At 55.9% G+C, this 25,716-nt stretch overlaps 1 protein-coding gene across 1 annotated transcript in view; it reads left to right on the top strand.

Annotated features, from left to right (window-relative positions):
* The window catches only part of Cfap99 (cilia and flagella associated protein 99), a 35,724-nt gene extending 12,206 nt beyond the window's left edge, over positions 1 to 23,518 (top strand). The window contains exons 4-15 of the mRNA XM_042671004.1: positions 364 to 476; positions 1,475 to 1,652; positions 4,543 to 4,623; positions 4,795 to 4,869; positions 6,100 to 6,171; positions 6,337 to 6,425; positions 10,533 to 10,737; positions 19,450 to 19,591; positions 19,807 to 19,958; positions 20,081 to 20,286; positions 22,266 to 22,422; positions 23,405 to 23,518. Coding sequence (XP_042526938.1) covers positions 364 to 476; positions 1,475 to 1,652; positions 4,543 to 4,623; positions 4,795 to 4,869; positions 6,100 to 6,171; positions 6,337 to 6,425; positions 10,533 to 10,737; positions 19,450 to 19,591; positions 19,807 to 19,958; positions 20,081 to 20,286; positions 22,266 to 22,422; positions 23,405 to 23,518 — 1,584 coding nt within the window. The remainder of the gene's footprint in view (positions 1 to 363; positions 477 to 1,474; positions 1,653 to 4,542; positions 4,624 to 4,794; positions 4,870 to 6,099; positions 6,172 to 6,336; positions 6,426 to 10,532; positions 10,738 to 19,449; positions 19,592 to 19,806; positions 19,959 to 20,080; positions 20,287 to 22,265; positions 22,423 to 23,404) is intronic.
* The last annotated feature ends 2,198 nt before the right edge of the window (positions 23,519 to 25,716 follow it).

The raw sequence follows: 25,716 nt of genomic DNA, 5'->3' as shown, positions 1-25,716 counted from the left end.
CCCAATACCGGCAATGAGCGGCAGTAGGCCCAGGTTGTAGAAAATGGTAGTTTCATTCCTGGAATTCCAGAGCCCACTGTGGGAGGACCCCTCTCCCCCCCCCCCCCCCCCCCCGCCCCACAGCTTGCTCTGGAGTGCAAAGTGTGCCTTCTGGGTACTGGGAGCAGGGTGGAACACAACTGCCAATTGAGCTAGCACAGGCAGGCTGGGGTCTGGCCGCTTTCCCACAGGTGCCACAGGAGGAGGGGTGGTCCTGATGGGGTGGTGTCTTTGGTTGTCTGCAGGGCTGGAACCCCAAATGCCCTACCCTGCTCTGATTCCCCTGTAGGCCGGGTCCCCCCCCCTCATGACTCTCCTGCTCAGTTCCTCAGATTTTTCTTCAGCCCGCTAAACCTGTGCTTGTGGATCAAGGACGAATGGAGCCTCGTGTATGAGGCGACCCACGTGACCAAGAACTGGATTGATCCCCTGTTGAGGTGGGCCGGGCCGGGCGGCTGCCGCCTGACCCCATTCGAGCCTCGGCGGGCATGGGACCTGCTTGCCACCTTCTGCTCACCGGACCCCTGAGAGAGATCAGCCTGGGAGGCTCAGGGCAGTCACAGGCGCAGCCAGTCCCACAGCCCAAGGGGGGGCAGAGGATGGGCTCCAGGGTGCTGCTGGGAACCCCTCCCCCCCACAGAGAACCTCATCACCTTGTCTCCCTGGGACAGACCGGCAGACGGCCTCTTACATGACAGCCGTGTGGGGGCAGCTCTGCATCCTGCAGTGAGCTCTGCTTTGCCAAGGGAGGTCCTGCGGCTCTGTGGGCCCTGGGGCCCGCAAGCAGGAAAGCCTCCAATGGATTGAGGGGACAGACAGACCCTGGCCCCCTGCCTGGCTTCACCAGCCAGCTCGGCAACCACAACCCTCCTGCCCCAAAGATGGGAGCCCTGGCCCAGGCCAACAGTGGCCTCCTGAGAGCCTTCCGCCCTGCCCACACTCCAGCCCCCCTCCTCTCTGTGCCCTAGGTCTCTAGATGACCCAATTGCAGGAGAGAACACTGGACAGGCTGGTGGTGGGGTGACATGGTCTTGAGAGGCCCTACCCGAGCTCCGGCCCCAGAGCCGGCCATGGAGGCTGCGTGGGAGGACGCAGGCCCTTCCTCTCCCCACCTCCACAGCCCTCCAGCATTCCTCCCCCATCACAAGCTCTCAGTGTCCTCGGTCCAGGTCATCTGCTTTGCCTAGATTAGCTCACAGCCCAGCAGCTGCTCATGGTCAGAGTGCCCCAGATTCCTGCAGCGTGGACCTTCTGGTCTCCGACCCCCCTGCCCGGGCCTCTGGGCTTCAGTTGACTCACTTGTGAAGGGGGTCCTGAGGCTCTGCTGCACCCACAAGGGGTGGCCAGTGGAAAGTGGTGTCCATCCATCGCCACCTGGCCCTCAGAGCGACCTGATTTGGTGACCTCCAGGGCCTTCTCCGCTTTTACTTTCAAGATGGCAGCCAGAGGTACAGGAGCTGGTCAGCCAGCTGGAGGGAGAGTCAGCCACTACCTCATTTCCCTCAAAGACCAAGATCAAGGCCACAACCCCCAAGGAGTTCAACCTGACCATTCCCAAGCCCCGTGCCATTCCAGCACCTGAGCCCATCCCTGATGTGGCCCATCCCCACCAGGTAAGCCAGGCATCTGCTCAGGGCCCAGGATGTCCAGCCTGGGAGAGTGTGCTGAGGGGCCAGTGGGGGGAGGGGCGTCTGTCCAGGCCAGGAGCCGTTGCTCACTGACTGCCTGCCTTCAGAAGGGCACCTGGTTGTTCTGGGTTGTGCCAGTAGGTGCTGCATGAAGCTGCTGGCTGCAGGCTCTGACTTGTATAGGAATGGAGCCTGGAGTCTGTGTTGCATCCACGTGCAACATTCCCTGGGCCCATTCCCATGCTGCAGTAATAGATAAACGTGCTCATACTGATTTAATAGTAGACCACTGGCTTCATGGTTAAAGAAGGGCAGGCTCCAGGGATAGTTTGATTAAGGTTCCAGCTCTATTTTTCTGTGACTTTCTCTGTCCTTGACTCCTCTGCACGTAGGCTTCATCTCTGGGCTAGATTCTTCATGGTATTAAGAACTCTCAGCCCTGAGCTCTTAGTGTACAAGAGCATGAGAGACCAGTGTAGGCCAAGAATTCTGGGGGGAAAAATCTAATTGGACCAGCCCCAGTCTGCAATGTCCTGATTGGCCCTGGGCCAACCTCTGTCACCCAGCTTCCCAAAGCCAGTCTAGGACCCCACAAAACCAAGGGCGGTTACAGGAGCAGGAGGGGATCGTGCTGGGGATCCTGGGAGTTTCCACCCTGGTCCCACCATCCTTTCAGCCCAGAAACTTCACAAACCACCACATCTACTGTGTCTCCCACGGGGTTTCCTTCTCACTGACCCCCAGCTCTTTTTCTTCATATCATTCAATAGTTCGTGTTTACTACTTTGTAGAGCTGCCTACTCTCTATTTCCTGTGCCAGACACCACCTCTCTTATCGTTCCACATTCCTAATGCTGCTAGAATATTCCCAACTCAGAACAGATCCTTAGTAAATACTTGTATTGACAAATGGTAGGGTAGATGGATGAATGGGTAGATGGATAGATGGCTGTGTGGGTGAGTGCATGGGTAGGAAGATATATGGATGAATGGTTGAGTAGATATGAGTGGGTAGATGGATGGATCCGTAGATATGAGGATTGATGGATGGATGGGTAGGTGGGTGGGTATATGAATGGGTGGTGGGTATATGAATGGGTGGGTGAGAAGTAGGTGGCTGGTGGGTTGGTGGATGGGTGGGTGGGTGATGGGTAGGTGGATGGGTAGGCTGATGGATGGGTGGGAGGATAGCTGGGTGGATGGCTGGGTGGATGGATGTGTGGGTGATGGGTAGGTGGTTGGTGGGTTGATGGATGGGTGGGTGATGGGTAGGTGGTTGGTGGGTTGATGGATGGGTGGGAGGATGGATGGGTGGGTGATGGGTAGGTGGTTGGTGGGTTGATGGATGAGTGGGTGATGGGTAGGTGGTTGGTGGGTTGATGGATGGGTGGGTGATGGGTAGGTGGTTGGTGGGTTGATGGATAGATGGGTGATGGGTAGGTGGTTGGTGGGTTGATGGATGGGTGGGTGATGGGTAGGTGGTTGGTGGGTTGATGGATGGGTGGGTGATGGGTAGGTGGTTGGTGGCTTGATGGATGGGTGGGTGATGGGTAGGTGGTTGGTGGGTTGATGGATGGGTGGGAGGATAGCTGGGTTGATGGCTGGGTTGATGGATGGGTGGGAGGATAGCTGGGTTGATGGCTGGGTTGATGGATGAGTGGGTGATGGGTAGGTGGTTGGTGGGTTGATGGATGGGTGATGATGGGTAAGTGGTTGGGTGGGTTGATGGATAGATGGGTGATGGGTAGGTGGTTGGTGGGTTAATGGATGGGTGGGTGATGGGTAGGTGGTTGGTGGGTTAATGGATGGGTGGGTGATGGGTAGGTGGTTGGTGGGTTGATGGATGGGTGGGTGATGGGTAGGTGGTTGGTGGGTTGATGGATGGGTGGGAGGATGGATGGGTGGGTGATAATGGGTAGGTGGTTGGTGGGTTAATGGATGGGTGGGTGATGGGTAGGTGGTTGGTGGGTTGATGGATGGGTGGGTGATGGGTAGGTGGTTGGTGGGTTGATGGATGGGTGGGTGATGGGTAGGTGGTTGGTGGGTTGATGGATGGATGGGTGAGTGATGATGGGTAGGTGGTTGGGTGGGTTGATGGATGGATGGGTGGGTGGGTAGCTGGGTGGATGGGTGGATGAATGAATGAATTGTTAAGTAGCTCCACAATTACCCCAACTTCAGATCTTCAGCCTGTCAAACCGCATCTCCCCAGGGACCTTTCTCCTTTCCACGTCAATCTGCTAGTCACCTCTCCCTCTCTTTGCTCAGCCAGGCACAGCCATGTGTCCCTCACTGTGGGATGTTGGTGGCTGTCTTCTTCTTCTTCCTCTGAGGTCCAAGATGACAGTCCTGGGACAGAGAACAGTCCTGGGACGGAGGTTTGACCCCCTCCCTCCCTGGCCTCACCTGTTCACAGGGCTCCTTTGGCCAGCGTACCCCAGCCTGCTTACCCACCCATAGTTCTGAGTGCCTGAGATATGCAGACACTAGACCTGCACGGAGTTAATGCTCCAGGGCCGACTTACACACACACACACACACACACACACACACACACACACACACACACACACGGTAAGTGACACGTTGGTAAGAAAAAGTAATGCAAATAAAGGAGATAAGAGGTCAGTTATGATTCTGCAACGTGGCCAGGAGAAGCCTCCTGGGAAGAGAAGACCATGTGGGCCTCTGTTCTTTTAGCAGCAGAGCTGGCCGTCTCCTCGGCTGGTGACATGCAGCCCCAGCGCTGGACCTGCAGCCCCCTCTGCCCACCCCATCCCCCATCCCGCGCTCGCCCTCGGCTCCAGACTGCAAGGCACCTGCTGACCGACTCTCCAGTTACTGACATGGGTCTGCTCTCCCCCCACCCCACCAGATTCCACAGAGCACCTACCAGGAGCCTAAGAAGCAGCAGCTGTTGCAGATGGTCAAGACATACAACCGCAGGAAGGCTGAGGTAGCCACCCCCAACCTCCCCCTCCCTAGGAGTCCCATGGGGATCTGTTAATGGAGGGCGGGGAGGCAGAGAGGAGATGGGGCACACAGGGGGCCAGCACGCACTTCCCTCCCCATGGCCCAAGTTGACTGGGTGGGAGCCAGCAGGACACGTTTTGTGGTGTCCTTGCAGGAGCTGCTGCTGAGGGCAAACATGGAGGAGCTGCAGTGCGCCATGCCCAGGGCCCATAAGGAGCGGCCAGCACAGGTAAAAACAGCTTTCCGGTGGAGGCCAGTCTTTGAAGTGAGGGTTTTTTACATTGTCAAAACATTCCTCCCGGGCTGGGAAGGTGGCTCAGTGGTAGAGCACTTGCCTTGCATGCATGAGGCCCTGGGTTCGATTCCTCAGCACCACATAAGAAAAAAGAAAAAAGCCAGAAGTGGCGCTATGGCTCAAGTGGTAGAGCGCTAGCCTTGAGCTGAAGAGCTGAGGGATAGCGCCGCTCAGGCCCAGAGTTCAGGCCCACGACTGGACCCAAAAAAAAAAAAAAAAACATTCCTCCCAAGCTGAGTACTAGTGGCTCTCGCCAATAATCCTAGCTACTGAGGAGGCTGAGATCTAGAGGATTGAGATTCAAGGCTAGCTTGGAGAGAAGAGCACTGCATCTCTAAAAATAACCAGCAAAAAGCCAAGCTGGAGGCATGGCTCAAGTGGTAGAGCTCTAGACTAACAAGTACAAGGCCCTGAATACAAACTCCAGTTCTTCCTGCCGGGTGCTGGTGGCTCACACCTGTAATCCTAGCTACAGAGGAGGCTGAGATCTGAGCATCCCACTTCAAAGCAGCCTGGCAAGAAAGTCTGCGAGACACTTATCTCCAATTAACCACCAGAAAACTAGAAGTGGTAGAGCGCTAGCCTTGAGCTGAAGAGCTGAGGGACAGCGCCCAGGCCCTCCAGAGTTAAGCCCCATGACTGACCAAAAAAAAAAAAAAAAATTCTCAAAACGATTTCAGTGGTGACACGATACACAGCTTACAGGCATCATGGACTGACACTGAACCTGATTCTGGAGCAGACGAAGAGGCCGTGTGCGCTTGTGTGGGAGTGCCTATGAAGCCAGAGCGGGGAGGGTGCCCGAGAGGAGGCAGGGAGCAGGACCCGCGGCCCCACGCCTGCCTGGGCAGGAGGATCTGCAGAGGCGGCCTGAGGTCCTCCCCGGCAGCTGAGCGGGCCTGGACACGAAGGGGGAGGGGCACTCTAACCAGCCCTTCCCCACACTGAGGATTGAGGTGCCCCCATGAGTCACGGGGCAGAAGGAGAGGCCTGAGCTAGAAGCCTGGGAGCAGCCCAGGAGAGGGCCAGCGGCTAGCTCTGATGGGTGGCCAAGGAGGAGCCCTAAGGCTAAGTCCAAGGGGAAACGCTGGAGTGAAGGGGGGGGCAGACTTGGGTGCACCCAGCAGGCACAGGTGCCGGGGCGTCCCTGCCTGACTTCCACAGGGCTCCAGGAAGCAGCTGAAGTTTCGACCTGCACCCCGCATCCAAAGGACTCCAAAGCTGACCTTCTACAGGGTGGGTGAGGGGCCCCGGCCGGTCAGGCCTCTCACGGGCACCCCTTCCCACCTGTTCTGCCCTCTGCCCTTGGAGCCCCGGGGAAAGCGCCTGGGCCAGCAGGGAGGGCAGGATGGTGGGGCCCTGGCTTCCGCCCCTTGCAGCCAACTATGCGCTCTCTCACAGCCTGACAACATCCCGGTGAAGCTGAACACAGCCACCATCCTGCGGGAAGGCGCTTTATACCAGCGGCAAGTAGAGAAAGAGCTGCAGCGGTGAGTGGGGGGGGGGGGGGCGGTGAGCGGGGGCAGGGGGGTGGTGAGGGGGGGGCGGGGGGCGGGGTCTCCTCCTCTGCCTCGCTCTGGCCCCACCAAGACGATGAGGGGAAAACCAAATTCCGTTCTCATCCCTGGGACATGTCCCGGGAGTGCCAGCAGATGCGTGGACTAGAAGCCATGGTTTCCCTGAGGCTCACGGAACTCAGGGACACACTTACCACAGATAAAAACATGTGGGGCTGGGGGCTGGGAAGGTGGCTCAGTGGTAGAGTGCTTGCCTTGCATGCATGAGGCCCTGGGTTTGATTCCTCAGCACCATATAAGCAAAAAGTAAAAAAAGCCGGAAGTGGCACTGTGGCTCAAGTGGTAGAGCGCTAGCCTTGAGCTGAAGAGCTGAGGGACAGTGCCTAGGCCCAGAGTTCAGGCCCCACGACCAGACCAAAAAAAAAAAAAAAAGAGTTTTGGGGCTAGGAAGGTGGCTCAGTGGTAGAGCACTTGCCTTGCATGCCTGAGGCCCTGGGTTCGATTCCTCAGCACCACATAAGCAAAAAGAAAAAAGCCGGAAGTGGCGCTGTGGCTCCAGTGGTAGAGCACCAGCCTTGAGCTGAAGAGCTGAGGGACAGCGCCCAGACCCAGAGTTCAGGCCCCACCACTGACAAATAAACAAACAAAAAGATGTACAGGACCAGGTGGCAGGGCCAGGAGCCACCAGCATCCTCCATCTGCAGGGGAGACCCTCGGCCACGTCCCGTGGGGGAGAGACCCTCGGCCATGTCCTGTGTGGGGAGACCCTCGGACACGTCCCATGGGGTGGGGGGAGACCCTCGGCCACGTCCTTTGGGGGGGAGACCCTCGGCCACATCCCCTGTGGTGGGGGGAGACCCTCAGCCACATCCCGTGGGGGAGACCATCGGCCACGTCCCGTGGGGGAGAGACCCTCGGCCACGTCCTGTGTGGGGAGACCCTCGGCCACGTCCTTTGGGGGGGAGACCCTCGGCCACGTCCCGTGTGGTGGGGGGAGACCCTCGGCCACATCCCGTGGGGGAGACCATCGGCCACGTCCCGTGGGGGGAGACCCTTGGCCACGTCCTTTGGGGGGGAGACCATCGGCCACGTCCCATGGGGGAGACCATCGGCCATGTCCCATGGGGGGAGACCATCGGCCATGTCCCATAGGGGGAGACCCTCGGACATGTCCCACGGGGTGGGGGGAGACCCTCGGCCACGTCCCATGGGGGGAGACCCTTGGCCACGTCCTTTGGGGGGGAGACCATCGGCCACGTCCCGTGGGGTGGGGGGAGACCATCGGCCACGTCCCATGGGGGAGACCATCGGCCATGTCCCATGGGGGGAGACCCTCGGACATGTCCCATGGGGTGGGGGGAGACCCTCGGCCACGTCCCATGGGGGGAGACCCTGGGCCACGTCCTGTGGGGGGGGAGACCCTCGGCCACGTCCCATGGGGGGAGACCCTTGGCCATGTCCTTTGGGGGGGAGACCCTCGGCCGTGTCCTTTGGGGGGGAGACCCTCGGCCATGTCCTTTGGGGGGGAGACCCTCGGCCGTGTCCTTTGGGGGGGAGACCCTTGGCCATGTCCCATGGGGGGAGACCCTCGGACATGTCCCATGGGGTGGGGGGAGACCCTGGGCCACGTCCTGTGGGGGGGGGAGACCCTCGGCCACATTCCATGGGGGAAGATCATCAGCCACGTCCCGTGGGGGAGACCCTTGGCCACGTCCCATGGGGTGGGGGGAACACCCTCTGCCATGTCCTGTGGAGTGGGGGGAGACCCTTGGCCACGTCCCGTGGGGGGGAGACCCTCAGCCACGTCCCATGGGGGGGAGACCCTCGGCCATGTCCTGTGGGGGGAGACCCTCGGCCACGTCCTGTGGGGGGAGACCCTCAGCCACGTCCCGTGGCTTCTCTGAAGGCTTTGTGTGCAGTTGTGACCTCTGGTGGGGAGGTCTGCTCACCCTTATTTCTCCCGTTCCGGGTTGGGGGTGGTGGGACCAGCTTTGGCCTAAGGCAGCGGAGGGAGCCAGACGCAAGCCCATGCGTCACAGCCCACTCCCAGTCTTCAGACTCTGACCCCTTGCAGGAAAAGGACCTACAACTCAAGCGATGCTGTTACTGCCACGATACTAAATTCCCACTGAGTAGTCAGCCCGTAGCCCGGCTGTCCTCACATCAAAGGTGGCTCCCAGGAGTGGGGTGGGGGTGGAGGCCTTCGAGCGTCCATCCCATCTGGTCAGGTTCGGTCAGGTCCTAAAGCAGCAGTGGGTCAGGCCACCCGTGCCTCACCCTTCCAGAAGCCAAGATGGCATGGCCTTGCTGCAGGGTGCTCGTCTTTGAGACAAAGCCTGGGCCTGGCAAGCAGAAGAGCTGCAGACTGCTGTGTCTCCAGTGGGTGACCAATAAATGGATAGATGGATGATAGATAGATGAATGGATGGGTAGATAGATGGATGGATGGATGGATTGATGATGGATGGATGGATGGATGGATAGGTGGACAGATAGATGGATGGATGGATAGGTGGATAGGTAGATGGATGGATAGATGGATAGATTGATGATAGATGGATGGATAGATAGGTGGATAGATAGCTAGGTAGACAGATGGATAGATGGATGGATAGATAGATGGATAGACAATAGACAGAAGGATAAGATGCACAGATAGATTGATAGATGGGTAGAGGTATAGATAGATGGATAGATGATAGATAGATGGATGGATTGATAGATAGATGTATGGATAGGTAGATAGAGTTAGAGATTCTCATGCTATGTAACCTGTTGGTTCATTTCCTTGCTCTCAACTCTCTCCTCTCTTCCCCTCATTAAAACTCACACCTTCCTGCCTTTGGAAAGACATGGAAGTCAGCATCATGCTGCTTGAGACCTTAAGGGGTAATATTAGGCTAGCAGGGGCCTCCCCTCAGAGACCTCTGACATGCCAGACAGCGCAGGCCTCCCCCCCTCCCCCAGGACCTCACGAATTCTCAACATGAAGTTTAAAACCACTATTCTGGCTTTCTTGCTTGGAATCATCTGAGTCCGGCACTTGCGGCTCAGCCCTGGTCTTGTGACCATGGAGGGGGAGAAAGAGGGAGATGGTGTAGAAGAAACACTATAGACCGGTGTACTTCTCCCTGCAAGAATTACCGAGCCACCCAGTCCCTGGCCCCCAACTAGATGACAGGCTCAGGCACACCCAACTAGGGATTGAGGAGCTTGGCGAGCTTTTCTGTCCAGGGGCTCACAGAACTCAGGAGACGCATGTATTTACTAACGTACCCATTCACCATAAAGATGATTACGAAGCGCACCAGTGGAGGGGCGTGCAGGACAGGCAGGGGAGAGGGCCGCGGTTTTTGTGTCCTGTCCAGGCGCACGGGCCTCCAGGGCCCGCTGCCTGTGGACAGCCCAGACGCTCATACAGGCCCTGATGCTTCCGGCTGCTGTGGAGGCCTCACCACACAGACACAGTGGGTGGCATCTCTGACATGCGGGCCCGCTCAGCCCTCAGCTCTGCCCCCTCCTAGGGGCGGGGAGTCCCATCCTGGACCTAGTGAGGGGCAGCCACCCAGAAGTAAGCCCATCAGCATGGAGACGCTCCCAGGATGGCAGGAAGCAGGAGGGGAAGTCCGAACTTCCCCTCCTTACGGCATCGCAGGGATCCTGTCCAGGCTGTGGCCGGCTGAGGTTGGGTGGCAAGCAGAATGCGTCAGCTCGGGGCCACACCTGACGGTATAGTCCCAGCTTGGTGCAGGAAAAGACTTGGCAGGACTTGGGGAAGGGGACCCGGGTTCCTTCCTGTTGGCCCTCCCACCACCAGCCAGCTCCCCCTCCCATGTCTATGAGTTGGGCTGAAGGTGAGAACTTAGGTGGCTTACCAGGTACATGAACAGGTGGCCAGACAGGTGGAAAGAAGGAGGTGGCTGGTGGGCAGATGCACAGAAGGAGCAGGTGGCTGGTAGGAGGGAGGCGAGCGCTGCCCCTGGGTCAGCTGAGCCTACCACAGCCCCCAGGGAGTCTGTGGCCTCCTGGTACCCCTGACCAGAGGAGGAACCCCAGCAGCGCCTCTGCCCCTCCCCTCAGGGTTGACAAGCTGATGGATGGGTGCGGGGACTTCTCCGAGTTTCTCAAGTGGCAGGAGAAGATGCAGGCAAAGGACCGGGAGGAGCAGCTGGCTGCAGGCGAGTGCCGACGGCTGCAGGGCAAGCTGAGCCATCTGGAGGCCGTTCTGGCCCGACAGAACCTCATCCAGCAGAAAAAGCAGAAGGCCGACCAGAAGAAGGAAGAGGTGACGTCATGGCAGGAGCAGGGGCCAGGGCTATGGGCTGTGGGGCCAGCGGTGCGACTTCCAGGAGCCACAAGCCATGGCCAGCAAAGAAGTGCACCTGGGCCCCAGGCGAGCCGCGGCTGGGCAGCTCCTATGGCCATTGCTTCCAGGCTGACCCTGAGCCATCTCCTAACACCATACAAGGGTGGAGGCCTCTGTGTCCTCACCTCAGCCAGCGTTGGGGTTTTGGCTGGCTGGCTGGCTGGCGGTACCCAGGTGTGAACTGAAGTCCTCGTGTGATGTATGGGGTTTTGTGGTGCTAGTCATTTTTAGGTAGAGTGCCACCTGCGGAGGCCGGGACGCTGTCCACCTGTGTCAGGCTTCCCCTCATAGCTCCTGGCACGGGCGTGTGCCACCATACCCATCTGTGGATCTCAACAACCATCCCCCCACGCTACCCTTCTCCCAATTCCAGCCTCCAGGTAGCTCGGGTCACAGTCACGATCCGCCAGTCCTTCCATAGGTGTGGGTTTTTATAGCACTTGTTGGGCATCGATGGGTTAATTGCAATTTTTCCTTCTCTAATACATTGAATCAATCTTTTATCTGCATCTGAAACTACTTGATTATATTTTTTTTTTTTTTTTTTTTTTTTTTACCCCCTCCATTGTTTTCCCCCTACCATCCCCTCCCTCCCTCCCTTCCCCGAGGTTCTTTTTTTTTTTTTTTTTTTTTTTGATTGTGATTAAATGATTACATAATTTCAAAGTCACAAGTTCATTCTAACTTCCCTGGAGCAAATTGTCTACCACAGTCTGTAATATATAACAGTGTTCACATGTTATATACCATATTTGTGATCAGCAGCATGAGGATATTTAGTAGTGGTTCAACCAGATGAGCGGGAGTTCTTTGTTTCTTAAGTCCTGTTAGTTTTGTCGTATCACTAACCTTTTGGATTTAGCATCCACTTATGAGGGAGACCATGTACCGTTTGTCTCTTCGTTCTTGGCTTACCTCGCTCAACATGATTCCTTCTAGCTCCATCCATTTCCCTGCAAATGCCATTATTTTGTCATTTCTAATGGCTGCATAATATTCCATTGTGTATAGATACCACAATTTTTGGATCCATTCATCTGTGGTGGGGCACCTAGGTTGTTTCCATATCCTAGCTATTGCGAACAGTGCTGCAATAAACATGGAGGTGCACGTGTCCTTGTATATTGGTTCCTGTTGTTCAGGGTAGATGCCTAGAAGTGGTATGACTGGGTCGTAAGGGAGGTCAATCTTTAGCTTTCTAAGGACCCTCCAGACTGCTTTCCAAAGTGGTTGTATAAGTGTACATTCCCACCAGCAGTGTAATAGGGTTCCTCTTTCTCCACATCCCCTCCAGCATTTGTCGTTGGCTGATTTGTGGATGTGGGACATTCTGACTGGGGTAAGGTGGTATCTCAGGGTTGTCTTTATTTGCATTTCCTTCACCACCAGGGATGATGAACATTTCCTCATGTGTTTCTTTGCCATTTTTATTTCTTCATTTGAGAAGTCCCTCTTTAGTTCCCTTGCCCATTTAGTAATTGGTTTGTTAGGTTTGGGAGGGATTAGTTTCTTGAGTTCCCTGTATATACAGGATGTTAACCCCTTGTCTGATATATTGCTGGTAAATATTTTTTCCCAATTAGTTGGTTGTCTTTCTAGCTTAGTTGCGATAGATTTAGCTGTGCAGAAGCTTTTTATTTTAAGGTAGTCCCATTTGTCGAGTCTCTCTCCAACTTGTTGTGACCCTGGGACTCTGTTCAGGAAGTTCCTTCCTGTGCCTATTAGTTCAAGTGTCTCTCCTACTCTGTCCTGCAGTAGTTTCAGAGATTCAGGTTTAATGTTAAGGTCTTTAATCCATTTTGAGTTGATGTTGGTGCATGGTGATAGGCTGGGGTCCACTTTTAGTTTTCTGCATGTGGCTGCCCAGTTTTCCCAGCACCAGCGGTTGAAGAGGCTGTGTTTCTTCCATTGTATGTCTTTGGCTCCTTTGTCGAATATCAGCTGGCTGTAGGCCTGTGGATTTATATCTGGATCTTCTATTCTGTTCCATTGGTCTTCGGGTCTGTTTTTGTGCCAGTACCATGCTGTCTTTGTGATTATAGCTCTGTAGTAGAGTTTGAAGTTCGGCATGGATAGCCCTCCCATATTGTCTTTATCCCCTAGAATTGTTTTGGCTATTCTAGGTCTTTTGTTGTTCCATATAAATTTTTGGACTGTTTTCTGTATTTCAGTGATGTACGTCATTGGGATTTTAATAGGAATTGCATTGAATTTGTATATTAATTTTGGAAGTATCACCATCTTTACTATATTAAGTCGGCCTATCCAGGAGCATGGGAGGTCTTTCCATTTCCTAGTGTCTTCTGCAATTTCTTTCTTTAACTTTTTATAGTTCTCATTAAATAGTTCTTTTACATCTTTGGTTAGGTTAATTCCTAAATATTTTATTTTTTGGGAGGTTATTGTGAATGGGGTTGCTCCCTTTATTTCCCTCTCTTCCTGTGCGTTATCAGTGTATAGGAAGGCAACTGATTTTTGTGGGTTTATTTTGTATCCTGCTATTTTGCCGAAGTGACTTATGATTTCTAAAAGTTTGGGGATGGAGTTTTTGGGATCGTGGAGGTATAGTATCATGTCGTCTGCAAAAAGGGATAGTTTCACTTCTTCTTTCCCTATGCGGATCCCTTTAATGTCTTTTTCTTGCCTTATTGCCCTGGCTAAGGGTTCTAGGACTATGTTGAAGAGGAGTGGAGACAGTGGACATCCTTGCCTTGTTCCTGTTTTTAGGAGGATTGGTTGTAGCTTTTCCCCATTAAGTATAATATTGGCTATTGGTCTGTCATAAATGGCTTTTATTGTTTTTAGAAATGTTCCTTCTATTCCTATTTTCTCCAGAGCTTTTAGCATGAATGAATGTTGAATTTTATCAAAGGCCTTTTCTGCATCTGTGGCGATAATCATGTGATTCTTGACCTTGGCTCTGTTGATATGCTGGATTACATTTATTGACTTACGTATGTTAAACCATCCCTGTGTCTCTGGGATGAAGCCTACCTGATCATAGTGTATTATTTTTTTTATGTGTTTCTGGATTCTGTTAGCTAGAATCTTGTTAAGGATCTTTGCATCTGTGTTCATCAAGGAGATTGGCCTGTAATTCTCCTTTTTGGTTGGGTCTTTGCCTGGTTTGGGGATGAGTGTGATATTGGCTTCGTAGAATGAGTTTGGGATAGCTCCCTCCTTCTCTGTTTCTCTGAAGAGCTTGAGGAGTATGGGTATTAGTTCTTCTTTAAAGGTCTTATAGAATTCTGCTGTGAATCCATCTGGTCCTGGGCTTTTTTTTGTTGGAAGACTTTTGATAGCTTCCTGTATCTCATTATAGGATATTGGCTTATTTAATTGGTTAACTTCTTCTTTGCTCAGTTTGGGTAACTTGTATTTCTCTAAAAATGCATCCATTTCCGCCAGATTTTCTTCCTTTAGAGAGTATAGCTTTTGAAAGTAGTCTGTTAGAATTGTTTGGATATCTTGGGTACGTGTTGTGATGTTTCCCGTGGCATCCCTAATCCTATTAATATGGGTTTCCTCTCTTCTTTTTTTAATTAATCTTGCCAACGGGCCATCAATTTTGTTTATTTTTTCAAAGAACCAGCTTTTTGTTTGGTTTATTTTGGTTATGGTTTTCTGATTTTCTAATTGGTTAATCTCTGCTCTCAATTTGGTTATCTGGCTTCGTCTAGTATCTTTAGGTCCCATTTTTTCTTGTTTTTCTAGCTGTTTTAGTTGCAACATGAGATTATTTACTTGGTCTGTCTCCATTCTCTTGATGTGGGCACTGAGGGCAATAAATTTGCCCCTCAGGACTGCTTTTGCTGTGTCCCACAAGTTTCTTTGTGAGGTGTTTTCATTTTCATTGAGTTCTAGGAAATGCTTTATTTCTTCTCTGATCTCTTCTGTTACCCAGGCCTTGTTAAGGAGTGTGCTGTTCAATTTCCATGTATTAGAGAAATTTCTGCGGTATGCTTTGTTATTGAGAGCTAGCTTGATTCCACTGTGGTCAGATAGGATACAGGGGATTATGTCGATCCCTTTGTATTTGCTTAAGTTCCTTGAATGAACTATGATATGGTCTATTTTGGAGAAAGTTCCATGAGCTGCTGAGAAGAATGTGTACTGTGTTGTTTTAGGGTGAAATACTCGGTAGATGTCAGTTAATTCCGCTTGAAGTATGGCCTCACTTAATTCGGTAGCTTCTTTGCCAATCCTCTGGTTGGTAGACCTGTCCTTTGGTGAGAGTGGCGTGTTAAAGTCTCCTAGTATTATCGTATTGGGATCTATTTTATTCTGTAAGTTTGAGAGCATTTGTTTAACATATCTGGGTGCACCGATATTTGGGGCATATAAGTTGATGATGGTTATATCCTCCTCTTGGATTGTTCCCTTTATTAATATGTAGTGTCCGTCCTTGTCTTTCTGTACTGATTTTAATGAAAAGTTTATTTTGTCAGATATCAGGATAGCTACACCTGCTTTCTTATTGGGGGAATTTGATTGGTAGATCCTTTTCCACCCCTTCACTCTGAGTTTGTTTGTATGTTTGGCTGAGAGGTGGGTCTCCTGAAGGCAACAGATGGATGGGTCTTGTTTTCTGATCCAGTCCTCAGTTCGTTTTCTTTTAATTGGCGAATTCAGCCCATTTATATTAAGAGAAAGTATAGAGAGATGCATTGTTGTCCCTGCCATTCCGTTTTCCTAAGTTTTTCTTCTTTCCTTTCCTCCTGTGCTTGCTCAGTTAGACTTTGAGTAATGCCTGTTTGGGGCAGGTCCCAGTTCCTGGTTGCTTTCTTCAGGTTGTGTCCCCCCTCTTAGAATTCTTTGTAATGCTGGCTTAATGTTTATGTATTCATTTAGTTTTTCTTTGCTATTAAAAGTTTTCAGTTCTCCATCGAATGTGAATGCTAGCTTTGCCGGGTATATCAGTCTGGGTTGGCAGTTATTGGCTCTCAGGGCTCGTATGGTGCTTTCCCAGGCTTTTCTTGCATTCATTGTTTGTGTGGAGAGATCTGCAGTGATTCTAATTTTTTTCCCGTTGTAGTATAGCTCCTTCTTCATTTTTGCTGCATGCAGGATTGTTTCCTTATTATTCAGATCCATCATTGTTACTATTATGTGCCTAGAAGTGTTTCTCCTGGGATCTTGCTTGTTGGGTGTTCGATAAGCTTTTGTGATGTAGTTAAGATGGTCGTTTTTGAGGTGGGGAAAATTTTCATTGACTATCTTGTTCAATAGGTGTTGCATTCCCTTGCTCTGGAATTCCTCACCTTCGTCCACTCCGATTATGCGAAGGTTAAATTTTTTAGCATTATCTGCTTGCTCTTGAATTTCCCTTTGGTTTAATTTGAGTGATTTTTCCATATCTGTCACTTTTTGGTCCAGTTGGTGTATTCTGTCTTCTGTATCTGACACTCTACCTTCCATTTCATTCACTCTGTTGACCGTGGCTTCTATTGTGGTTTGCATGGTGGAAATGGATCCCTTTATGGATTCAATGTTGGTTCTCAGAGTACTGATCTCACCTCTCAATGAGGTGATATCAGTATGCATTACCTCTAATTTGGCGTTTATCTCACTTCTTACTGAGGTTTGTGCAGCTTCTATTTTTGCATCCAATTTTTGTTTGATATCCTGTATATCTTTTGATAGTTCATCCTTGTGCTCTTTCAATTTCTGATCCATTTCTCGCTTTATTTCTTGAGTCATTGCCTCCAGCAACCCTTGGATGTAGTTTTTGTCTTCCATTCCTGCTTTGCTCCCACTGGGGCTCTCCCCTGCGTGGCTGCTGGCTTTTGAGGTGAGCTTGCTGTCCTGGGTAGTGGTAAACCTTGTGATTTTTCTCTGTGATTTTCGCATGGGGGTTCAGGAGACTGCTCTTCAATCTTGTTTTGGTGCGTCTGTCTTTGCTTGGTTGCTGATTCTCTATTGGTAGAGAGAGTCTGTGCCTGATCTGGATTCTGTTGGGAGCCTATTTCCAGCTGCTATTCACTTAGGATTCTCAGCTCTCTGCTGTAGCAATTCCCGCCTTTGGAAGGGTTGAGCAGCCTAGACTGCGGGTGCTCTTGGGAAGATCAGATGCTCTGGATGCACTCTCCCAAATACTGGAGTCTGCTATGGGCTCCTGATGTGTTTTTGTTTGTTTGTTTTGGGCTGGTTGTGGGCTTGAACTCTAGGTTTGGGTGCTGTCCCTCAGCTCTTCAGCTCAGGGCTGGCACCCTACCATTTGAGCCACAGCCCCACTTCTGACCCTTTTTGCTTTGTTCAGGCGCCGGTCCCCTGGCCTGGTTCCGGCCCCAGCCTGGAGCGCGCTCGTTAGGCCTGTGCTAATGTGTATACCACCTTGGTTATGCAGCCTGGAGGACACAGTTCAAATTTCTTCTACTGTTGGTAGTCTTGACCCAGGGGCACTGTTCCTGGCTTGAGCATTTAAGCTCCCTTCCCGGGGCGCTCTTGCTCTGGCCTGGCCAGCAGAGTGTGCTCCACCGGCTGGTGGGGCTCTCGAACAGTTCCCAGTTTTAGTGGGTCCTGTGGTCCGGGTGTTGGGGTAGGGAGTCTAGGTCAGGGTCTGGGGATTCCCTCCAGCTCTGGTCTCCCTTGATGGATTCCCTGTCCCCTGATGGGTACTCACCCTGTAGGTCGTCAGTTGTTGTTGCAGTCCGTCAGTTGTTGTTGCAGTCCGAGTTCAGTTGGGGTGGTTGCGGGCTGGGTTGGGCGGCCCCCCGCCGGGTCGTTGCGATCGCGATTGGGCGGGTGGTCTGCGGGCAGGTCCCTTTGTGGCGCTGCTGGTGCCGGGCGGCTTTGGCGGGATGGAGCCTCTCCGCTCCGGTGGAGAGTGATGGGTGGGGTGGGATCCTCCTGGAGACTCCCGGCTGGTAGGTTTCTCTGTTCCTGGCGATCCGCTGTTCTGCAATCCGGTACCTGGTGATCTGCAAGCAGCCCCCTGTGTCTCTGTGGCTCCGGCAGCCCCTGCCGGGCCGGCTGGCCGGCGGCTTGGCGCACTGCCGCGCGGCCAGTAAAGGTTGGGGGAGGGGTCTTCGCTCTTCTCTGTTCTGAAATTCTTCTTTTCCTCTCTTTCTTTTTTTGTTATTTTCCACCTCTGGTTTTTCTCTGAGTGTTCGTCTTTTTGTTGTTGTCGGTCTCTTGGGGAGATTAAAGGTTGGAACTCGAACTCTCTTTTTGGTTGGAGAGAGCTGTGGCGTTTCCCTACTGCCCCGTCGCCATCTTGAGAACTCCTTGATTATATTTTTTTTCACTCAATTTTTTTTTTTTTTTTTTGTCAGTTGTGGGCCTGAACTCTGGGCCTGGACACTGTCCCTCAGCTCTTCAGCTCAAGGCAAGCGCTCTACCACCTGAGCCACAGCACCACTTCCAGTTTTCTGAATGGTTTATTGGAGATGAGTGTCTCACGGACTTTCCTGCTCCGCCTCCTGAGTAGCTAGGATGACAGGCGTGAGCCACCGGTGCCCAGCTTCAACCAATTTTATCCTTCTTTTAAAATAATTTGATGAACCATGTAAATAAGCAGCTCTATTTAAGTAAAACTTTTGCCTGGCACTGGTGGCTCATGCCTGTCATCCTAGCTACTCAGGAGGCCGAGATCTGAGGATCACTGTTCAAAGCCAGCCCAGGCAGGAAAAGTCTGTGAGACTTTTATCTCCAATAAACCACTAGAAAACTGGAAGTGGTGCTGTGGCTTAAGTGGTAGAGTGCTTGTCTTGAGCTGAAGAGCTCAGGGACAGTGCCCAGGCCCCATGACTGACCAAAAACAAACAAAAAACAAAAGTAAAACTTTTTTTGTGTGTGTGCTGGAGCTTGAATTTGGGTCTGGGCACTGTCCGTGAGCTTTTGGGCTCAAGGCTAGTGCTTTACCACTTGAGCTACAGCTCTACTTCTGGCTTTATTTTCTATTTTCTTTTTCAGTTGTGGGGCCTGAACTCGGGGCCTGGATGCTGTCCCTCAGCTCTTCAGCTCAAGGCTAGCCCTCTACCATTTGAGCCACAGGGCCATTTCTAGCTTTTTCTGCTTATGTGGTGCTGAGGAATTGAACCCAGGGTCTCATGAATGCAAGATAAACACTCTACCACTGAGCCAACTTCCCAGCCCCACTTCTGGCTTTTTGCTGGTTGTTTGAACCATGATCTTTAGATCCCAGCCTTCTGGATAGCCTGGATTACAGGCGTGAGCCACCAGTTCCCTGGGTTCCGTTCCTCAGTACCACATAAACAGAAAAGGCCAGAAGTGGTGCAGTAGCTCAAGTAGTAGAGCGCTAGCCTTGAGCAAAAAGCAGCTCAGGGACAGTGCCCAGGCTGAGTTCAAGCCCCAGGACTGGTAAAAAAAAAAAAAAAAAGGAATTTCTTAAATCCTATATCTTAGGATAACTTTACGATTTACAAAAAGGCTGCAGACAGTACAGAGTTCTGCATCCTCCACCCATCCCCTCATCTTGAACATTTCACATTACTATGTACTTAGGTCTCTAGGGCTGCCGCAACAAATTACCAAAGAACAAAATCCACATCCAGGCCCGTGGCAGGAGGAAGGGAGCAGGACGTGGGGCGGTCTAGAGGCAGGGCTGGGCTGGGGCTGGATGGCAGGCGGGAGCAGCCAGCTCTCACTGTGGCGGTCCTGTCTGAGCAGACGGCAGCGTTGATGCTACAGTGCACCCAGAGGCGCCAGCAGGAAGACAGGTGCATGAAGGAGCTGGTGGAGCAGGTGATAGAGTCACAGAAGAATGTCAAGGTGGCCCAGATGAAGCTTGTAAAAGGCCGGCGGGAGATAGGTATGGCAGGGGTTTTCCTAGCTCCTCTCCTCCCTGTCAGGGTCCTCGGCAGGCGAGCTACTGGGGTCCCTGCGGCCCATGTCCTTGGAGAGAGGGCTGGCGGTGGACAGGTGCTCCCTAGTGGCCTGAACTAGGGATTTGTGCGGGAAGTGGCCCCTGCCCAGTGCCTGCCTGCCAACCCCCCAGCCCTGTGAGCACTCTGCTTGGTCCCCAAGTTCAGGAGGTGATGGAGGAGAGCCGGGAGCTGCTGCAGCGCATGGCTGAGGAGGCCAGGGAGGAGCAGAGGCAGCGCTGCAGGCTCATCTCCCAGCTGCGTGCTCTGGAGACACAGCCCACGCGCAAGGGCAAGCTGGTGGACCTCACCCAGGTGAGGGAGCCGAGCCCAGCGGCCTGCAGCGCCCACCAAGGCCAGAGGCTGGCCCTGCCCTGCTTGAGACCTACCCAGCCCACGCAGAGCTGGACCTCAGCTCCCTTCCCTGTGCCCCCCAGATCCCCGGCTATGGCCTGGAGGGAGAGATGTCTGTTGTGGAGCTTCAAGAGCGACTTGTTCTGCTCAGAGAGGCCCAGAGGCGCCAGGAGGAGGAGAAGCGGGATCAAATCATAGAGAGCAAGCGTGCTAAGAGCCTGGAGCTGCAGAACACCGTCGAGCAGATCTCCCTGTGCCGCGCAGCCATGGGGAGGACGGCAGCCTTGCGGTGGGTGCCTGGCCCCCAGGGAAGGCAGCTCCTGAGAGCGGGGAGCAGCGAGCCTGCCCGGGTGGGCTCCCCCCACTCCTCCCCCTCCCCCCTCCCTGCCCCTGGCAGCAGGCTGATTGCTGTAACTGAGCTCTCTCATTTTGAGTTGATTTTCAGGCATTCCAGAAATGGTGGGGAATGGTGGGATGGCCGCGGCACTGATGACCTGGCTGCAGTCTTGTTATGCCTGGGTCACATATGTGACACTGAGGTCGCAGAGGTGCCTCACCGCTAGCTAGCTAGCTAGCTGCAGAGCCGTTTGGAAGTAGCTTCCGGCATCTGCTGCTTTATTCCTGAACACTGTAGCGTGAGTCTTCTAAAAAAAGCTTGTCCTACATAGCCATGGCACCATAACACAGCTAGGAAAGGTGACGGAAAGTCTTGGGACTGCCTGAACATCCTATGTTCACATTTCTCCAGGCATCTCAAGACTGTGAAAACTGTGTGTGTGTGTGCGTGCGTGCATGCGCTGCTCCTATGGCTCAGGTGCTGTCTTTGAGCTTTTGTGTTTTGTTTTGTTTTGTTTTTTGGTCATGGGGCTTGAACTCTGGGCCTAGGCGCTGTCCCTCAGCTCTTCAGCTCAAGGCGAGCGCTCTACCACTTGAGCCACAGCACCACTTCCTTTTTTTTTTTTTTTTTAATACAAGGTTAGCCCTTTACCCCTTGAGCCACAGTTCCACTTCTGGCTTTTTGGAGGTTATTGGAGCTAAGAGTTTCCCAGAGTTTCCTGCCTGGGCTGGCTTTGAACCACGATCCTCAAATCTCAGCCTCCTGAGTAGCTAGGATGACAGGCGTGAGCCACGGGTGCCCAGATTGTTGTTGAATATATATATATTTTTTTTTGGGTCCGGTCGTGGGGCCTGAACTCTGGGCCTGGGCGCTGTCCCTCAGCTCTTCAGCTCAAGGCTAGGGCTCTACCACTTGAGCCACAGCGCCACTTCCGGCTTTTTTCTTTTTGCTTTTGTGGTGCTGAGGAATGGAATCCAGGGCCTCAGGCATGCAAGGCAAGCGCTTTACCACTGAGCCACCTTCCCAGCCCTGTTGTTGTATATATATATATTTTTTGGTCGGTCGTGGGGCTTGAACTCTGGGCCTGGGCGCTGTCCCTCAGCTCTTCAGCTCAAGGAGAGCGCTCTACCACTTGAGCTACAGCGCCACTTCCAGTTTTGTGGTGGTTTATTGGAGATAGGAGTCTCACGGTCTCTCCTGCCCGGGCTGGCTTTGAACCAAGATCCTCAGATCTCAGCCTCCTGAGTAGCTAGGATTACAGGCGTGAGCCACCAGCGCCCGGCTTGTTGTTGTGTATTTTTAAACCACATATCACATGCATGCGCATACACATTCTAGCTTGTTTGTCTTAGGGGCAGACACTGGGGGGGTCCCAGCCCAGTGCAGCTGTCAGGTCAGCCCTGTCAGGCTTGGGCAGGCACCCTCCGTCCACCCAGGGTCTTGCTGGACCCTGGCACAGCTATTACAGGGGAAAGCGGTACCCAGGCCTGGAGAGGGGCGGGTGGCAGGGTAGACATCCCCAGCCCTCCAACACCTGCTGCGGCTGCCACGGGGTGGGGCGGCGGGCACGAGGAGGGGGTCACGGAGGGCGGGCGTGTGGAGGGGGGGCGCACGGGGCCCTTCCCGTCCACCGCGGCGCCAGGGCAGGCGGAGCGCGGTGTGGCCAGGCTGCCTGCAGCCAGCCTACGGGCACACGTGCCCGAGCAGCGGGCCTGCGGGTACACTCACGCACGCGCACACGCGCTCCCGGAGGTGGGGCTGTGGTTCAAGCGTGCCAGCCCCGGGCAGAGCAGAAAACAAGCCAGCTGGGCACGGCGGGACGGGCACCAACAGCCAGCAAACGAGTGCTCCGGCGGGGGGCCTGTGCGGGGAGCCGTCCGCGGTCGGGGCGCGGTCTCCCCGCCGACCCTGACCCAGGCTGCCGGGTGCAGGTGGGAGGAGAAGAAGGCGCGGGCCCCGGGGCCGCCCAGCACGGACGAGCGCGTGCTGGAGCTGCGGCGCAAGATCGAGCAGCGGACGGCCGAGCGCCGGGGGCGGGCCGCGCAGCCGCCCGGGGCCGCGCCGAGGGCCGGCCGGCCCCATCCCCGGGTGAGCCGCGGGGCGCGGGGCCGGGACGGGGAGGGGGGCGCGGGGCGCGGGGCAGGGACGGGGAGAGGGGCGCGGGGCCGGGACGGGGAGGGGGGCGCGGGACGGGGAGGGGGGCGCGGGGCCGGGACGGGGAGAGGGGCGCGGGACGGGGAGAGGGGCGCGGGACGGGGAGAGGGGCGCGGGACGGGGAGGGGGGCGCGGGGCGCGGGGCCGGGACGGGGAAGGGGGCCGGGACGGGGAGGGGGGCGCGGGGCGCGGGGCCGGGACGGGGAGAGGGGCGCGGGGCGCGGGGCCGGGACGGGGAGGGGGGCGCGGGGCGCGGGGCCGGGACGGGGAGGGGGGCGCGGGGCGCGGGGCCGGGACGGGGAGAGGGGCGCGGGGCGCGGGGCCGGGACGGGGAGGGGGGCGCGGGGCCGGGACGGGGAGAGGGGCGCGGGGAGGGGGGCGCGGGGCCGGGACGGGGAGCGGGGCGCTGGCTCGGAGGGGCGCGGGGGGAGGGGCGCGGGGAGGGGGGCGCGGGGCCGGGACGGGGAGAGGGGCGCGGGACGGGGAGAGGGGCGCGGGACGGGGAGAGGGGCGCGGGACGGGGAGGGGGGCGCGGGGCGCGGGGCCGGGACGGGGAAGGGGGCCGGGACGGGGAGGGGGGCGCGGGGCGCGGGGCCGGGACGGGGAGAGGGGCGCGGGGCGCGGGGCCGGGACGGGGAGGGGGGCGCGGGGCGCGGGGCCGGGACGGGGAGGGGGGCGCGGGGCGCGGGGCCGGGACGGGGAGAGGGGCGCGGGGCGCGGGGCCGGGACGGGGAGGGGGGCGCGGGGCGCGGGGCCGGGACGGGGAGAGGGGCGCGGGGAGGGGGGCGCGGGGCCGGGACGGGGAGCGGGGCGCTGGCTCGGAGGGGCGCGGGGGGAGGGGCGCGGGGCGCGGGGCGCGGGGCGGGCGGCGCTGGGGGCCGGCCGCGGAACCGCGCGTCCCTTCCCCGCCCCGCAGGCGCAGGAGGAGGCGCAGCGCTGGGAGGAGCTGGAGCGGAGCCGAGAGCGCCAGCTGCGGGCCCGGCAGCAGAGCTGCGGCCCCCCGGCGGCGCGGGGCCTGGGGGCCGCCTGAGCCCGCGCCCCGCCCCTTGGAGCTCCGCGCCCGGTGGAGCTCGGGCAGACCTCCCCCAGCGAGCCCTCCCCCGCCCGAGCCCAGAGGCGGCTCCCGGGCGGCCCGGCGGGACCGCCCCGGCTGGAGGGCCGGCGGCCCGGGCTCAGGAAGGGCGCCTCTTCCCCGGGGGCCGCCCAGGGCCGCAGACTCCGCGGAGAGCCCCCCCCCCCCCCCGGGCAGCGGCGGGGCCCCCGCCGGGGAGGCTGGGAAGCAGCCTCCCAGTATGAGTTACAGCACAGGGCCGCGATTTCCCCACAAGCCAGCTGGACACGCAGAGTCCACTGCGTTTAAGGAAATAAACACACTTGTTACGTCCCGCGTCGTGTGATTCCAGTCCATTTTATCTGATGCGGAAGAACGTGGTGGTAACGATGGGTAGAGCGCCAGACTGCCGTGGAGAGCGGGAGCCTTGAGGACAAGCCTGCGGTGTGAGCGCCGCCTCCCAGTCACCGTCCTTTCTGCCAGCTTCTACAGTGGGCCGGTGAGCCGGGCCGCTGGCGGCAGGCACAGCTCGCCTTTCCCTGGCTAGGCTAGCCTCCGCACACCCCCGTAGGCCCCGGACGCTCCCGGCAGTTAACAAGGTTCCCTTCCCCATCCAGTCCATCAGAGCCAGCTGGGGAGCACTGGGGCCTTGCCTGCTCCACACAAACCTGACTGGCAGCAGGACTGGATTATGTTGATAACATGTATAATAGAGTGACGGCAAAATCTTTTTCTCTATTTTCACCCCTTGCCTTGTAACTTCATACTTCTCATGGACAGTTGGAGTCTTAGCAGGCACCACTGGCTCACGCCCTTAATCCTCAAGAAGCTGAGATCTGCCAGATGGGTAGACAAATCCTCAAGATTCTTATGTCCAGTTAATCTGCAAAAATCTGGAAAATGGTGTTTAGCTTTGAGCAAAAAATGCCCATGAGTTTGTCCCTGAGTTCAACACTCAGTAACTAGAAAACAGAGAACAAAAAGTAGCCAAGAGCTGCTGGAATCTTTACCAGTTCTGGTAGTGCATACCTGCAGTCCAGCACTTTGGAGTTTGAGGCCAGACTGGGTTACCTAGTCTCAACCTCAATTAAAAAAAAAAAAGTGTAATCCGTGTCCCCAGCCTCCGACCTGGCCTGGCATTGAGCCTTTCTTTGGTCAGTAGGGTGCAGAAGTGGCCTTGTGCCCGGTCAGAATATGGGCCTCACATGGCCCTGGAGTCCTCACTTCTTTTTTTCTTTTTCTTGGTTGGTCATGGGTCTTGAACTCTGGGCCTGGGCGCTGTCCCTCAGCTCTTCAGCTCAAGGCCAGCGCCCTACCGCTTGAGCCACAGCGCCACTTCGGGTTTTCTGGTGATTAATTGGAGATAAGAGTCTCAGCCTCCAGAGTAGCTAGGCTGACTGGCGAGAGCCGCCGCCGCCCGGCTCAGAGCATTTTAAATGGCATAACCATGCAAGCTGATTTTTTTTTTTTAAAGCATTTAGTTACTTTCACCAAGAGTTTAATTACCACAGGCGTATTTCATGTCTACAGTTGTCCCTTCTGGGGCTGGAACCCAGGCCTCCACCCTTGAGCGGCAAGCCATCCGACACGTAGTATGGCCACATCAAAGTAAGCTATTCAGGTGGGCATGGTGGCCCAGGACCGCAACCCGCGGGGCTGGGACAGGTGAGCTCCAAGTGCAGGTCAGCCGGGACAAAGCAAAGCAAAGCTGCGCCGCGCGCGCGCGCGCCGTCGGGGCCCCGGCTGCCCCACACCCCCGGCGCCACGGAGGCCGCACTCGCGGAGAGCGCAGGCCACCGTGCGGGCGGCGCGCGGCCCGCGAGCCCTCCGGCCGCGCGGCGCCGGGGCCCGCACCGGGAACCCCGGGGTTTCCGGAAGGGCCAGGGCCGTCGCGCCCGGAGCCCCCGGCCGCGGGGCCGTCCTCCCCGGTAGGTGGCGAGGAAGGAAATGGGCTTGGCACAGGAACGCGGTGCGGACCTGGCCTGGTCTCCGGGAAGGGCAGGCGCGCGCCGTCGGCCGGCCCCGGACACGGAGGCAGGCTCGGGGCCCGCGAGCGGCCCGCGGCGGCGGACGACCCCGGACCCGGGAGCCGGAGTCTCGAGGGCGGAGCTGCGCGGCAGCCGCTCTCGCGAGAAGTAGGGGGCTTGGCGAGCGTGTGTGGGCGGGACCGGAAGGAG

This window comes from Dipodomys spectabilis, unplaced genomic scaffold (genome assembly GCF_019054845.1).
Source record: "Dipodomys spectabilis isolate Male_0828 unplaced genomic scaffold, ASM1905484v1 ptg000594l, whole genome shotgun sequence".
NCBI lineage: Eukaryota > Metazoa > Chordata > Mammalia > Rodentia > Heteromyidae > Dipodomys > Dipodomys spectabilis.
This window is presented reverse-complemented; position numbering and strand designations above follow the sequence as displayed.